Genomic DNA, 14,772 nt, shown 5'->3' on the forward strand with positions numbered 1-14,772 from the left:
TTGCAGTAAGGAAATGCATCTGGATTTCAATTTTCATTTTGAGATAGGGCCTAGGGAGGAAAATGGGAGTGTGAGCTGTTGAGCAATGGAGGGCACTACACTAGTGAACTTCCCTGTTTAGTAAAGAATTAATCAAGGTCCTAACATACATAAACTTAAAGGAAGAAAAAATTCTGCATGTTGTTTAGGGAAGTAACTGATTGTCTTGGGAAGAAGATTAAATTGTATGCCTTAGGGATTTGTGTGTTAAAAGGAGAACACAGGTCGTGGAAGGCATGTGAGGATTTACTGCCTTGCATTCACAACATTGCATTTCAGCTTGTAAGACAGCAGAAGACTCTATCTCCACATCTAACTGGAAACCTACCAGAAAAAGATGAATTCAGAAACAATGTCCTGTGATGCATTTCAAGGGTGATTAGGACCGTACAATGAATTGCTGCTGCCTGTTTGACACAGGAAAGAACCTTTATATCTCCAGTGGAAAAAGACCTCTTTAAAAACTAGCAGTGATTGTGCATGTAATGTTTTTTGGTGGTGCCCAACCTTATGGACTGCTGGTACGTGCTTCCCAGACTTTGGGCTCCTCAAGTGCCTCTTGAGCATAAGTCCTTTCCAGACTACTTGCTTTTTATTAGTTTTGCTAACTTACTGGCTTCAGCCTGGCTCTTAAGTTGGGGTTTTTTGTTTGTTTGTGGTTGGTTTTTTTGTTTTGTTTTTTTGAATAAAAAGAACTTTTTAATCTGGCATTAATAATACTGATGCTGAAGGGAACAGTCTTGGCCAGTTTCTGGACATGCATTCCTGTCTCCTTCCTTGTGGCCATGCTAGCACTTCTGTAGCTTGCAATGAACTATAACAAGGAGCTGATCCATAAAAAAATTAGTTTGGAGGAGGATGTGTAAAGGTGAGGAAAAAAATTCTGGTTTATTCTGTCCATGATCTGTAGTACCAACCTAAAGGATACTTTGGGAGCAAATAGCTATGGGCATGTGGAATGGTGAGACTTATCCCTTTTGTACAGCATAGATTTTTGTTGGATTAAAGTGGCATGTACCTATAGCTGATGACTGTATGCTGTGTTACTGTTGAGAGCAGCCATCAGTCGATTGGATAAGTGCCCTCGTAGCATCTTAGAGGAAATCGGTATTTGTGAATCACCAAGGTGACATTAATACAATGGTGCAACAAGGAACAGGTTCAGGGAAAGTCACTGCAAAGTCAGTAATAGTTCATAATTTCTACTAACTGGTCTGACCACAGATGTAAGCACGACACCTTGGAAAAACAGTTTTAATCAGTTCTCTCATAGTACACAAGTTCTGGTGATGTGGTCTGTAGACGACAGTTTAGCTTCTTTGTAAAAGGCACAGTTCTGGTCCTTGCAGTTCATGTCTTCTCTCTCTTCTAGCTGGAAATAATGTAATTATTTGTGCTGCTTTACCCAGGGAAGTCTTGGGGCTTATCTTTCTTTCTTTCTTTTTTTCTTTTTTTGTGTGTGTGTGTAATTTCACATGGAAACCATTTTTCAGAATGTTATTCCATCAAATTTAGCAGGTTGCGTTTCTGAGGGTCACTGTAGCGGTCTTCCTGTAGTAGCCAGAATCACGATCCTATTGCTCCCTAGGTTCAGATGCTCTAGAAAAAAATGAATAATGCAAGGGGCATTACATGGATGTAATTGCATTATGAATGTAGCAGGAGCTTTTAATGCCTTGCATACAAATCCTCTTGGAAGCTGCTGTGTACGGTTCTGCCTGAGAAGGGATCCTAAAGACAATAACCGAACAAGTGACCTGTGCAAACAGAACGCCCCTGCTATGAGGATACCTGCCACAGAAGGGTCTTGTGAGAAAGCAAACTACAGATGGGGCTTTCCTACATGAACTGTCGTATGTAGAGTGCACGCCTGCCCAAGAGCAGGGGTTTTAATGAAGTGCATTCACGTCTCCACAGAGATACAGGAATGCCACTTTCGCAAACCTCTGAAGAAATACAACATCTGGCAAGGGTAACACTTCTTCTGGCTTAGATTTTTCATTTTAAAAGAAAAAGCATATATGGGAGTAAGTGGAAGGAGGAGACTTTGGAATTATTGGTGGCTACTGGTTTCCTGCATCCCAGACGTTCTTTTTCCTAGTGTGATTGTTGTGGGAGAACATGGAAGTTTTACTAGTAGTTTTTCCAGACAGTGACTAATTCTGAGTAAATTCTTCTGTGTTTGAAAACATTTGCAGAGATTTTGACTTTGGGACCAGATTATTATTATTATATAGATAATGTGGGTTAATTGAACCTCAATGAAGCTAATAGCAGTGAGGAGCCAGTATATCTGGAACGTGCACAGTAGCCTACTTAATGCCTGCAATTGTATGCAGATTGATTCCTCCAATAGAAGAGGTGAACTAAAAAGTTTTGAAAGAGGTCTTGAAGTCTATAACTTCTACCTGATTCCAGAGTCAATCATTTACCTCTTTTTTTTGCCTTTAGATTTAGATGAAATGAACTTAAAACCCCAACCCAAAAAAACCCAAACTAATTTGAGATCATTGGCATTTTAAATGGGAATCTTTCAAATGGCAAATTGGTGATCTATTTTGGTCAGAATTTGGGCTGGTTAAATATGTCAATAATCTTATATAGATTACTGTTTAATAGCAGCACCTGCAGAACAGTATCTTCAGGAGAAGTTGCCAGATGAAGTGGTTCTAAAGATCTTCTCCTACCTGCTGGAGCAGGATCTCTGTAGAGCAGCTTGTGTGTGTAAACGCTTCAGTGAGCTGGCTAATGATCCAATTTTGTGGTAAGTGAAAAGCTATTCCTCATTATCTTGAGAAATATTAGATGTGCTGCACGAGATGCCAGTACAATAGAAAAATTGAAATGTTTGTTGCAATTAGTTGAATTAAAATGAATTTTATTTTAATATGTCTGGTTTACTTAAGCATTATTTGTTACTTATGAATATCTGATTATATGTGTTAAGCAGTAAAACTTGATTCGCTAGTAGTGTAGATACTAGTTAAATAATGGCTGTTTTAAAAAATCAGTGACATATTCCTTCAGTAGCCACTCCTTTCCTTCTTCCCCTCTTTAACCTTTTACAGGCTTCTGTGGGGATTGTGTTACTTGGCACAAAAGAAACAACACATTTCTTAATGTTAGATGCAAGTTTTGTCTAGTGTTACTCCAGGTTTTTTGGTTTTATTTCATTTGGTTTGATTTCTGTTCAGTGGTTGGATACTCAGGCTGTTTTTCCCTGTATGAATCCACCCTGCCCCTGGGTTATTGAGAGCTTGAATAAATGGGATCTAAATTTTTAATTGTTTTGTAAGGAAAAAAATTATATATGTTTCTTAATCTTTACATTAAAAAAACAGCTTAAGACTAAAAGAAAAATAATAAAGTTTGAGTGTAACATCACAAAAATGCTCTTCTTCCCTTCCTCCCCCACTTCTGTGCTAAAGACTGTTTTGGGGATGTCTTGTCAGATGAATTACAACTTCTGAGATTCAGTGTCATCCTGTAAGTCTGGGCTTAATATCAGCAGGCTCAGACGCTGCAATTATTTGTATTCTGGCACTAATCAAAAGAATCCAATTGTTGTGTGCTATTTTCTTCGTCTTAAGCCATTGTAATCTGTCTACTGATGAACTCTTTTTGAAATACAGTGCATCATTTGTTCTCTGTGAATGCATTTTTTTCAACTTTTTTTTTTTTTTTTGGCAAGGTGAGGAAGAGGTGGTGGCACACTTCATCTGAAGTTCCTGTTATTCTTGTGCTACTAGCTTTCATAAGTGTTAAAGCAATGGTGTAGTTAATATACAATTAGACTCTGATTCCACAAACAGTGTAACTAACTGCCTAAATTTCTTCATGGAAATTACATGTTGAGAACTGTTTCACTTGGATCATGAAATGCATGTCAAAATTCTTCTTAGAAAAACACAGAAGTCAGTCCAACAGAAAAATTGTTTTGGAAGTCTTTTAAAGGAGTTGATACTGATCTTGGTCAAATTCACTGTCACAGACTGGCAAATGCTGTTGGAAGAAAAACAGGTTTTAACATTTGGTGTGTTACATTAAAATGGAAGAGTAATCAGAAATACATTAATTTCCTTTTCTGCTTGACAATTCGCTCAGGAAAAGATTGTATATGGAAGTATTTGAGTACACTCGTCCAATGATGCATCCTGAACCTGGTAAATTTTATCAGATTAATCCAGAAGAATATGAACATCCAAATCCCTGGAAAGAAAGCTTTCAGCAACTGGTAACAGTAGTATTCATTTATATTCCAATTTAAAGATGGTTTATAAAAGTAAAAACCCCAACTTCTGAAATGTGGCTGACAATAGTAATTATTTTGGTTTTAGACTTTAAATGAGATGATGGGACTGAGCAGGTGGGGAGAGATCCTTGTATTGCATTATGCAGTAGGGGGATATCTGAAGTTATTTCCTCTTTTGAGGCACACTTTAGGGAGACACATCATGATAAAGTGGAGCGCTTGAGCATCCAGCTTTTCTATCTTGGGTTTTCCTCATGTTTTGTATCACTGAAATTCCGTGCAAGAGATTCTCATGGTCTGTGGCTTGCAATAAACTTCAAGTGTATTGTTGTCATATTAAACCAGCGTGCATGCTGGTTATCAGATTCACATGCATCTTTCTCTAGTAAACCAAACAGTATATTGATAATATCACTTGGGCTTTAATAGTGATTTACAGCTGACATGACTGGAGCTAAACAAGTTAACCTTTAAGCCATGTGATTGAACCTCTAATCCAAAGTGTCAAAGGTATTGTAAGAATGGCTGGGCATGATATTTGAAAAACATAAGTAAGGGAAATAAGTATCAAGGTGAGTGTATTATACAATGCTATGTGTAATTGGTGAATGAAACTCTGAAGCTTGTTGAGGACAAATACTTCACTGGGCTTCTTTTGTTCAGTACTCAATCAAAAGTGAAGGTATAGGATTCTTTTTTCCTCACCATATAAATGCAGTTTGTTTTGTGGCAAGCTGCTAGAAAGATCAAAAGATGGAAATAAGAACATCTGTTGTGGAGTGGATAAGGTACACAAAGATTTTTCAGTCACTTTAGAGGCTTTTGGCTGTGTAAGTAGGTTAGCTTCTTGGCTTAGTTGGTCACTTTCTTAGGCTCAGACTTTTTTGGGGTTGCCATTTCAAACTGGGTGCCTGTTATGGGAGGTCAGAATATGATCCTTAGTTCCCAGAACAAACTGATATCAGTAAATGGCTCGTTAATTAGGGGATTAGTAGATCTCTTGTCTGTGCATTCATATCCACCTATCTGCAAGCTTATTATAAGCTATTTTCCTTGTTTTAGTACAAAGGAGCACATGTAAAGCCGGGTTTTGCTGAACACTTCTACAGTAATCCTGCAAGATACAAGGGAAGAGAAAATATGTTGGTATGTTTCTAAAGCAGTTTTTAAGAATATTTATATATCTTTGCATGGATATTTCTCTCTAAACTTGTCCCTTTTCTTCTAGTATTATGATACCATTGAGGATGCTCTTGGTGGAGTTCAAGAAGCTCATTTTGATGGACTTATATTTGTTCACTCTGGTATATATACTGATGAATGGATATATATAGAATCTCCAATCACCATGATCGGTGCAGGTATTTAAACTGAGAGCATCTTTGTCTCAAAGTATGACTTGTGTTAATTACCACCTTAATTACAAAGATATTCTGGTGTATTAAATATCCACTATAAATGCCTGTCTTTCTTCATCAGCCCAGTAAATAAGTATTTTCTGTACAAGTGTCACTAACTAAAAAGTAGCTGATGCTTCAGACTGAAGTACCGTTGTCTGCTTGTTAGTTCTTGGAATAACTTATCTTTTTATTTCATTAGGATTAAAAAATTGAATTTTTCAGAAAGTATACTCAGTTATATTACTGTAGTTGAAATTTTCAGGTGGTTCTTATGAAATTTGTTTATATATAACTTATCTCCAGAGTAGAATCCAGCAGTGGGAGCAAGCCCAAATTAGTATCTGTCCCATTTTCTTCAGCATTGTAATTCCATCTCAAGGAAGGAAATGAGAGCATTCAAACAGAAAGATTCTGAGACTGGAGGTTCTTTCTCTGTTCGTCTCCCAACTGTACCTCTAAAAGAGAACTTCTATGGAGAAGGATATAAGACTTTCAGAATAGGATAGGTTTAGGTAGTTAATATAATACACCTAGCTGCAAAGTGTGGTGCTTGTGGAGCTATTTGCTTTTCCTGTCCCTACTGTGAGCGTGCTAATCCCCAGCAACATGATAGCGTAGTAAGAATTCAGACTGTCTTAATGGCTGGTAGAGATCTTGGTTAAGAGGTCTTGGGCCTCTTGCTCCTGTGGTGACACAGAAGTGAATTGCCTGCTTCTAAGATTCCATCTGTCTGGGTTGTTGTTTTTCTTGGTTGGTTGGGTTTTTTGGGGTAGTCTTTTGGGGGTGTGTGGGGGATTCTGGGGGTGGTGTCTGTTTGGGGGTTTTTGTTTGTTGCTATGGTGTTTATTGTTGTTGTATGGTTTTGTTTTGGGGGGTAGGGGGTGGGTGGTTGTTGTTTGGGTTTTGTTTGTTTTGAAAAGTCCCCTCTTTTCAGGGGGGGGGTTCTGCATACCAACCTTTTTGTTCTAGAGTGAGCCTATTCTGGCACTTCTTGCCTGAGTTTTGCAGCCCTGGCAGTGAGAACAGTTTCGAACAATGCAGTTAGATTGTTCCAGTGTTAGTCTTAAAACTTGTCCCTGCAGATCTGTGAGATGCAGCTGTGTTAGTATGTTAGTTTGTCAGTTCCTGAGTACACTTCTGAAGCTAATGTCCTGAACATCCCCTCTTACAGTGCTTTGGTTTGTGTTGTGGAGAGGTTTTGGAGTGCAAACTAGATTCCTTTTGGATGAGACTAATCTAAGAGACATGTTCCTGGAATACTGTTATTGCACTCTAGTAGTCAGTGTACATTCAGTCAGAGGGACCACGCTAGGACTAGTCCAAAGTCACAGTCTCTTCTGCACTCCCTGTCCTGCAACGCATGTGGTGTGGATGTCTGATCCTCAGCACTATTTCACTCTAGTGCCACTCTTATGCTGCAGTGCTTGTTAATGCAGACGTGGCCTTAGACAAATAACAAAATACCCCCGGCTTCTGTTTCAGATATGGGATGACAGTAATAAATGCCAGTACAAATAGGGCAAGTCATATTCGTGAAGTGTTTAAAATCCAGAAGAAACTGGATCAGCACTGTCCTAAGATATGAAATTTCTCAATTACTTCATGAAACTTGAAACGACATCTTTGATATCTGGTTAAACTTCTGCATGTTCTCTGGCTCCTTTTAAGTTTTGAAAGGCCCTCTGCGTTCCCTTCCACTGGAATGAACCCAAGTTATTCAGAAAAACAGTTATCTTAACTACAGTTCTTTAAAAGCAAGGGATCTGCATTGTGTATTTTTGTAACAGAATAGCTGTCTTGGGGAACAAAACCTCCAAGAGGAATCCAGAAATGCTAGATGTATTTATATTTCAGTTTCTGGCACTGCTGACTCTTCACTTCCTCAGACTTTCTCCACTGAATGGTGAGTGACATTGTAGAGGGAGTCAGTTTTCATTTGTCTGGAAAAGAAAACAAATTAAAGTGAACCACTAAGCCTTGGAGAACTACCTCTTCTCTGTTCAGTCTGGCATGCTTTTCAGAATGGTAGGATTAAGGCAGCACCAAATCTCTCCGCAGTTCTACTCAAATTTCTTTAATGGTTTCTTCTGCTGACTTCTGAAGAAGCACAACATTATTAGAAAGGCAGTTTTACATACCTCGAGCTTTCAAGAAGCTTCTGCTTTCTCATATAAGCAAAATGTTCTTACAGAATAATGCCTGGTATTCTAGATTTGTTGTTCTGTTTAATTTTGGGGTTATTTATTTCCTTAAATCTAGGGAAAGGAGTTGGGTTCAGAAGGAAGCTTTCGGAGGTATTACTAGTACTGTGGATTATCTGAACTGTCAAGTAAGAAGTAAGAGTAGAGGTCCTGTAAGGAGATTGATGCATCTGGTTCAGTGGACAGAAATACCTATGAATTTCTTAAAAGAATTCTATTTTCCAAGGGTTGGGGAGGAGGTGTCAGATGACTGCAGGAATGCAAGCCTTCCGTGGAGTGCTCATCTTACTCAAGACACAAAGTTTCTCATCTTAATAGCTGAGTTTCAGCAGTTGTACAGACATGTGTCCTGACCTGAGAATCTTCACTGAATATGTGTGTTTTCTGTATTTTAGGAGATACAGCTTTTGTTTTTTCCCTTTATTTTCCATTTGACTTAAATAATGTGCAAGAAAGTGAAAAAAGGATTATCAAAGGATTTTTCCAATCAAGAAGAAAATTAGTAAAAACAATAAGTAGAAAAATCTAAAATGGTTAAGACTGTCATAATAAGGTATTTTTTTTACTTTTGAGTGCAAGAGAACCTTCACATGCCTGAATTCTTCTTTAAATACCTGTTCTGCATCTTTGAATTGAAAATTATATTTTAGACTAGTTTAGAGCTGTTTTCTTTGCTGTAGATTTTACAGACTGCAAGATCTAAAAGGACCTCTGCATTTTTTGCCTGATACAGTTGAACAGGGTCACAGTTATTTCCTGCAGGATCTAGTTATTTTTCTAATAATGCACTGAAAAGTGAAATTGTTTTATTCCTTTTGAAGAATAAAAGAGTTCTGAGGCAACATTCAGTTAATTTTTAATTCTTTAGGCAGTCCCTTATCGTAGGCTTTCTGTTAAATTATTTCTCAATGGTTTCATCTTGGTCCTTACACTGAGTGTGAATTCTGATCCCCTGGAACATGACTCCCTTAGACTTCAGCAAATAGACTTCTTGGGAGTTAGGTTTTGCTTGATTATGAAATTAGTGGCCCTTTTCTTTCTTTTCCCTTTCTTATACTGGTTCCCCTCTTCTAAAGTGGTCTAAGCCAAAAGCTGCAATGTAGATATTTCTCTGAATAATTCTTTTGCAAAAATTCAGTAGAATGTTGCAGAGAATTTCTTTGATGCATTTAGAATTAAGCCAGTGCTTGAGCAAGTCCCCTTCCCTCTTCAGCCTTTTCCTGGGGGGGATCTAAATGCAGTGGTCTTACTAATTGGCATGTTCCATAATGGGCGTTCTGGGACCTCTGAAACTCAGAGACCTGTAAAGTAACTCGTGCTAAGAGGAAGGACTTGTCTGTAGAGAACATCATCCAGGTGCATGGCAAACGCCTCCAAGCACAGTTCCACAAATCTGTCGGCTTTGTTTGACAGTGTTTAAGAGCATCCAATGTAAAGTGCCATTTTTCCTTGCCCCCCTAAGAGGGAACACAATTCTGTTAATAATTTATGGCTCTCTTATTTTCTTTTAAGGGCTCCATTTATTTTCTGGCTTTGGTTCACCTGCAATACTTTTTCAGATGCTGCCATTCTTTCTCAGATGCTGAAGTATACTGATGTGTATATGCCAGTGCATTTGCACCATGGTGAACGTATAGAAATGTTACCAGGCCACAGAAAGATATTTTGTATGACAACACAAATCCTCATCAAAGCCTCTCTTACTTGTTATCTAGTACTAAGTGGATAATGGTATGAAGAAAAGCTAGACTACCTTAAAATATTTGCACCTCTGCAGTAATGAAAGCAGAGATCTAGCTTTTAGATAGTGAGAACAAGCTGGATAATGATGTAAATGTTGCTTCATTCTGCCTGGCACCTTTCTGCCTGAGTGATAAAGAACAAGACATACCACTTGTCTGTACTAGTGTCAACAGACAACAGAAAAAGATCCGCTCGTGAGAAATCCTGGGCGTAGGCTCTTCAATAAAATACAGAATTTAGGGCAAATATCTGGTCGCCTTTGTGTGTCTCAAATTGGGAATGGTTTGAAATTGCTATCAGATAAGTTACCTGCTATAATATGTGAAACTTCCACATTTACATTTTGTGTATTGAGGAAGGCTTCTTTTGGCTTGCATATTTAATGTGCAGTTTTGAATCAAACTATTTTGCTTGTGAATGAGTATCATTGAATTTATACCAGTGTAAGACTGTTGTTAACTTGTGCTCCCTCTGCTGGCTGTTGCCATACCCATGTAAACATTTCCTTCCTTTGGATTAAGGATAAAGAGTAGAGCTAGCCTTGCTGTTAACACAGGAAATCAAATTGCAGATTATCGGAACTTGCAAATGAACCATTTTGAAACCTTCTGTACATACTTTCAGAAGTATAGTTCAATCTAATTTTATAAAATTTTCTTCTAAAGAATGATGAAGGTAGCAATTCAAAACTGAATCTTACACTTGAGAAGTGTGGGGAGGTCACTCATAGGTCGTGAGCAGATTACTAAGTAGTCATTTAAATTGGTTCAAATTAGTGATGGAATGTATGTATTTACCTTTAATAAAAGGGTTTAGAATACCAAAATAAATGGTACTTAGTAACAGAATTACAGTGCCTCTGGACTGGTATCCATGTTTAAACTGTTAATTCAGTTCGTAATAAGTAGTAGTCAAAAACTAGCTCTGTACAAGAGAACATTTTTCTTATGGTACTAGATATTAAATTGGTGCAAGATTGTCTTGGTTAAAGACTAGCTTCTTTGTTGTCTTTGAAACTTTCTGTTTTAAGATTCTTCTGACATGAAGACTGTGTGCCAAGAATGGTGTTCCTTTTCCTTTGTTGCTTTGAATAGAATTCTGTAAGTTTTCTGAGGATGGTTTTTTTTTTCAGTAGCATAAACTAAGACTTAATAAATGTCTTCTTTACAGCACCTGGAAAAGTAGCAGATAAAGTTATAATAGAAAACACTAGAGATTCCACCTTCGTTTTTATGGAGGGTTCTGAAGATGCCTATGTTGGATATATGACAATCAGGGTAAGAATCTCAAACTTCAGCAGAGCTTTTAATAATTGCATTTTAATGCCTGAGCAATTAAATAAATACATTTCTGTGTTGTCTTCCTTTTTCAGTTCAACCCTGATGACAAATCTGCTCAGCACCACAATGCACACCACTGCTTAGAGATTACCGTGAACTGCAGTCCAATTATAGATCACTGTATTATTCGAAGTACTTGTACGGGTTAGTGGGCTTTTTATTGTTTGAAATTAAACCTGTGTTTAAAGTTACTAAACTAACCAGGGCACATGGAAGCAGCCAGCACACAAATTGATGATGATCGCTATTGGCATATTTCAATTTCTGATGCAGGTGTTTAATACAGGTCTGCAAGCCTTATTTACCTTGAAATGGCATTATTACAGGGACTTCTTTGTGTCCAAGACCTTTGTGATAATGTATACTTGGTCCTCCATTTGAATTAGTTTGAATTCTCGGGGCAGTTAGTTTAAAACCTGAAAAGTGGTACTTTATATAAACTTAACTGGGTTTGGTATATATAGTTGTAGCTGGCAGGAGATGGCATTTGAAGGGGGCACACGTGGGATTTTTACATTAGGTTCGTTGCAACATGCAGTATTGGGATTGGCATTAAAACAGTCACGAGCTGTAACTGCTAAGCTAAGTTCACTTTCCTGTCAAGAGTGGAATGATTTGACATACTCAATGTATGAGTTCCTAGCTATACAGGCAGGAGAAACACATAGTGTGGAAAGTTAGACTCATTTCACCATCAGAGTTAATGAGGAATTTATACTGCCTGATTTGGGAAACATTGGTAGTCTAGACTCAGGAAAGAAAGGGTCAGAGGCAGTGGAAGTGAGAGGCAGGCTGGATGGCAGTTCACAGTCATGGGCAGGAGGACATGGCAGTTTGCAATCACTAGACACAAGAAATGGCAAGTTTAATGTGTTCGAACACAGATGAATTAGAGTGTCAGAAATGGTACAGGAGAATTAAGATACAGAGTCTTTGCATGGAAATGGCAATATGAACTTTATATACCTAAGCTCAGCTAGTGAAATAGAATGGATCTACACAGCAGGCTGTGCATAAAGGTTGCCTAGCTCAAAATAAAGGCAAGGAAACAAGGAGATCTTCAACTAGATATAAAAACTACGTTTTTCTGGTACGAACTATGGAGGAGGGAATTCTGCAGGGAACTGTAATAAGAACAGTGGAAGGGTTCCTTGTCTGTGCCTTGTAAAGGAAGATATGCTCTTTCTTGGAGGTTTCAGGCTGTAAAACACTACCTCACTTTTGGTCAAGGCAGCTCAATGCTTCGCATCACCATCTGTTTTATTGGAGACATATCAGCTAATATGTGGAAGTGTTAAAAATGAAAAAAAGAGGAACAAAGGACAGCTAGCTGCTCTCAGTATCTTGATTTCTTTGTTTAATGCTAAATACTAGGAAATTGAAGTATACGAAGAAAATTTGTTCTGGACCCTTATAACAAATGAGAGGAATTAGATTTGTTTCTTGGACCACACTCAGCTTGGTTATAAAAGTAGTTTGAAGAGCTGCATGGCTTCATGTTGAAACCTGTGCTTATAGATAGGCTAGTAGGTCTTGATGTTGTTGTGAAAATTTGTGTATTAAAATTAAGCTTTGTTAATTTTTTTTCATGACCAGTTTTCATTATGGAAGACTATTTCTGAGAATTTTGGACTCTTGCCCTCTTCAATACCCTGGATTTCTGAATGTTTGCTGCATTGAATTGTCGCTTCTCTTCTCTAAAGTTAAAATTTCTGGTGAATTTTGGAGGCTGTGTGTAGGCTGTACTACCATCAGTTACTGATTATTAATTTTTTTATTCACTTTTTTAATCCTACCAAGCCTTGCTATAACTATAACCTACTCAGGAAGCACTGAGTGTGTGTAAAAAGGGAGGAAGAATGGCAGTCTGCCAGAAAAGGCATTTAGTGTTTCCAAGTCAGTGACATCTCTGAAATATTGATCCATAAGCATTCAAAATCTTTCCTAGCACATGCTTGATACCCTTTCTGTAGGTCTCCTAATTGCATTAAAGCATATTTCTACATTATGTCATGTGTAAAGTTCTTAATGTATGTAATATGTAAAGATGGGAGCTATGTAAGTGCGAGTGATTTAAGCTGGAGGTATTTTGCTGCCAGTCCAAAGCATCTTTGAAATATTTTTAAATAAAGCTTAAATGAGTGGCAAGATCCTGAGTCTAGAGGTTCTATTGCATTCATTGTAGAGGAAATCTGTATTAGTCCTCACCTTGATAGATAAAAGTAGTGGATGGCATTGTGCCTTTTTTTAAGTATTGCTTAAGTGTGTGTAATCATTATATTCTGAATAAACAAAATAAAGCCTAAACCAGTGATACATGGGCTTGGTACTCTAAAAGGACCAATTTCACACAATCAATAATGAAGTCCAGTGAAGTGAGTCAGAATAAAGACTGCTTTCATTTAAATAAGCAAAATGTGATAGAGGTATGCTTTTAGAACATCACGCTGGGTTCCCAAAAATCCACAGTTCCTCAGTGTCACCAAAAGAGGTAGAGGGAAGGGAAGTGAAAGCAATTATGAAATACAAGAACTGAGAAGTTATTGGCAATTAATATAAATAGGAAACTAGAAATTACAGGATACTGTGGGGGACCCCTTTCCAAAATACAAACACCCCAAGAAAATAGCCCCCTACCTCCCCAAAAGAACTTGATAAACAAGACAAGATACAACACCTGTCTGGAAGAGACAGTGCTTGTGTCTTAACTTGGGGAGCAAAAGGAGTTTTAGCAGTGATGCTGATCCATCATAGAATGGAAGAATTTGAATAGCAAAATGTTGTGTAATTTTTGTTCCATATTTAATGAGAATAGGCAAGAATGATAAATGTGCTCATACCCTAAAGGGATAATGAAATACATTCCACTCTTGACGGTAACTGTGGATGAGGTTAAACAGCTGTAAAAATAGACATTCTAAAATCATGTAGGAGTTTAAAAAGAACTGGCCAAGAAATCTTCTGGGCTCCTATTATGTATCAACAGTAACTTGAAACCTGGGTGAGATGGTATATGTCCCTGGGGGGGCGGGGGCGCAGCACTGGGGAGACTAAACAGGATGAAGTATAGCAAGTAGTAATGCCTATTGATCCTGGGTAGAATAATGAGATAGTAAATGCAGGGTCAATCAAGAATTTAAAATTTATGGTTGAAGCAAATTAATGTGTATTTACAGAAAGTTATAATGGTTGCATCACACTGTTAGCATTTTTGATGACTTTCTTTGACAAAAGGAAGGTAGCAGTCCCAGTATAATTACACAGATCCTTGAAAAATATTTGACTTCAACATGTAGTGCCTTAAAAGATTAGAATTTTACAGAATCACCAGTGCATACACTAAATAGATGAAAAATAACTTTCAGGGTAATTATAAATGGCTTTTTCTGTGGCTATTTCAAAGATGACTTCTTGACTTTAAGCCACTTTATCAATGACTTGCAGAGAAGAAATTAAATGCATATAGATGAGACTTGTAGATGACAGACTTAAGGTATTATAAATAACGAGGAGGATGGGTTGCTCTGTCCTTTTTGGAAGGTAGGCTTTCGAACAACATTCATATAGGGTGGACAAGTATGAATTTATACACACAACTTGTTTTTGTTCCTAGTTTGAAGTGATTAAACCTCTCTCCTGGGAAGCTTGATTGCTGGGAAAAGCTTAAAGAGTCATTGTAGGTAAACAGCTAAATATGAGCCCTCCTGTAGTTGAGTGGCCAAAAGAACTGATGTGATCCTTCGTTACACCTGTGGGAATATTGAGCAGAAGTAGAGAAACTGTATTATGCCTCTGCT

At 37.7% G+C, this 14,772-nt stretch overlaps 1 protein-coding gene across 2 annotated transcripts in view; it reads left to right on the forward strand.

Moving 5' to 3' along the window:
• The window catches only part of FBXO11 (F-box protein 11), a 77,496-nt gene that overhangs the window by 42,578 nt on the left and 20,146 nt on the right, over positions 1 to 14,772 (forward strand). Inside the window, exons 4-9 of one of the 2 annotated variants that reach the window (XM_075042450.1) lie at positions 2,662 to 2,803; positions 4,144 to 4,273; positions 5,354 to 5,437; positions 5,520 to 5,652; positions 10,806 to 10,912; positions 11,008 to 11,119. In XM_075042450.1, coding sequence (XP_074898551.1) covers positions 2,662 to 2,803; positions 4,144 to 4,273; positions 5,354 to 5,437; positions 5,520 to 5,652; positions 10,806 to 10,912; positions 11,008 to 11,119 — 708 coding nt within the window. Of the gene's footprint in view, positions 1 to 2,658; positions 2,804 to 4,143; positions 4,274 to 5,353; positions 5,438 to 5,519; positions 5,653 to 10,805; positions 10,913 to 11,007; positions 11,120 to 14,772 lie in introns of both variants that reach the window. The other variant, XM_075042449.1, reaches the window with a different exon arrangement.

Source organism: Buteo buteo, chromosome 12 (assembly GCF_964188355.1).
Source record: "Buteo buteo chromosome 12, bButBut1.hap1.1, whole genome shotgun sequence".
Classification (NCBI taxonomy): domain Eukaryota; kingdom Metazoa; phylum Chordata; class Aves; order Accipitriformes; family Accipitridae; genus Buteo; species Buteo buteo.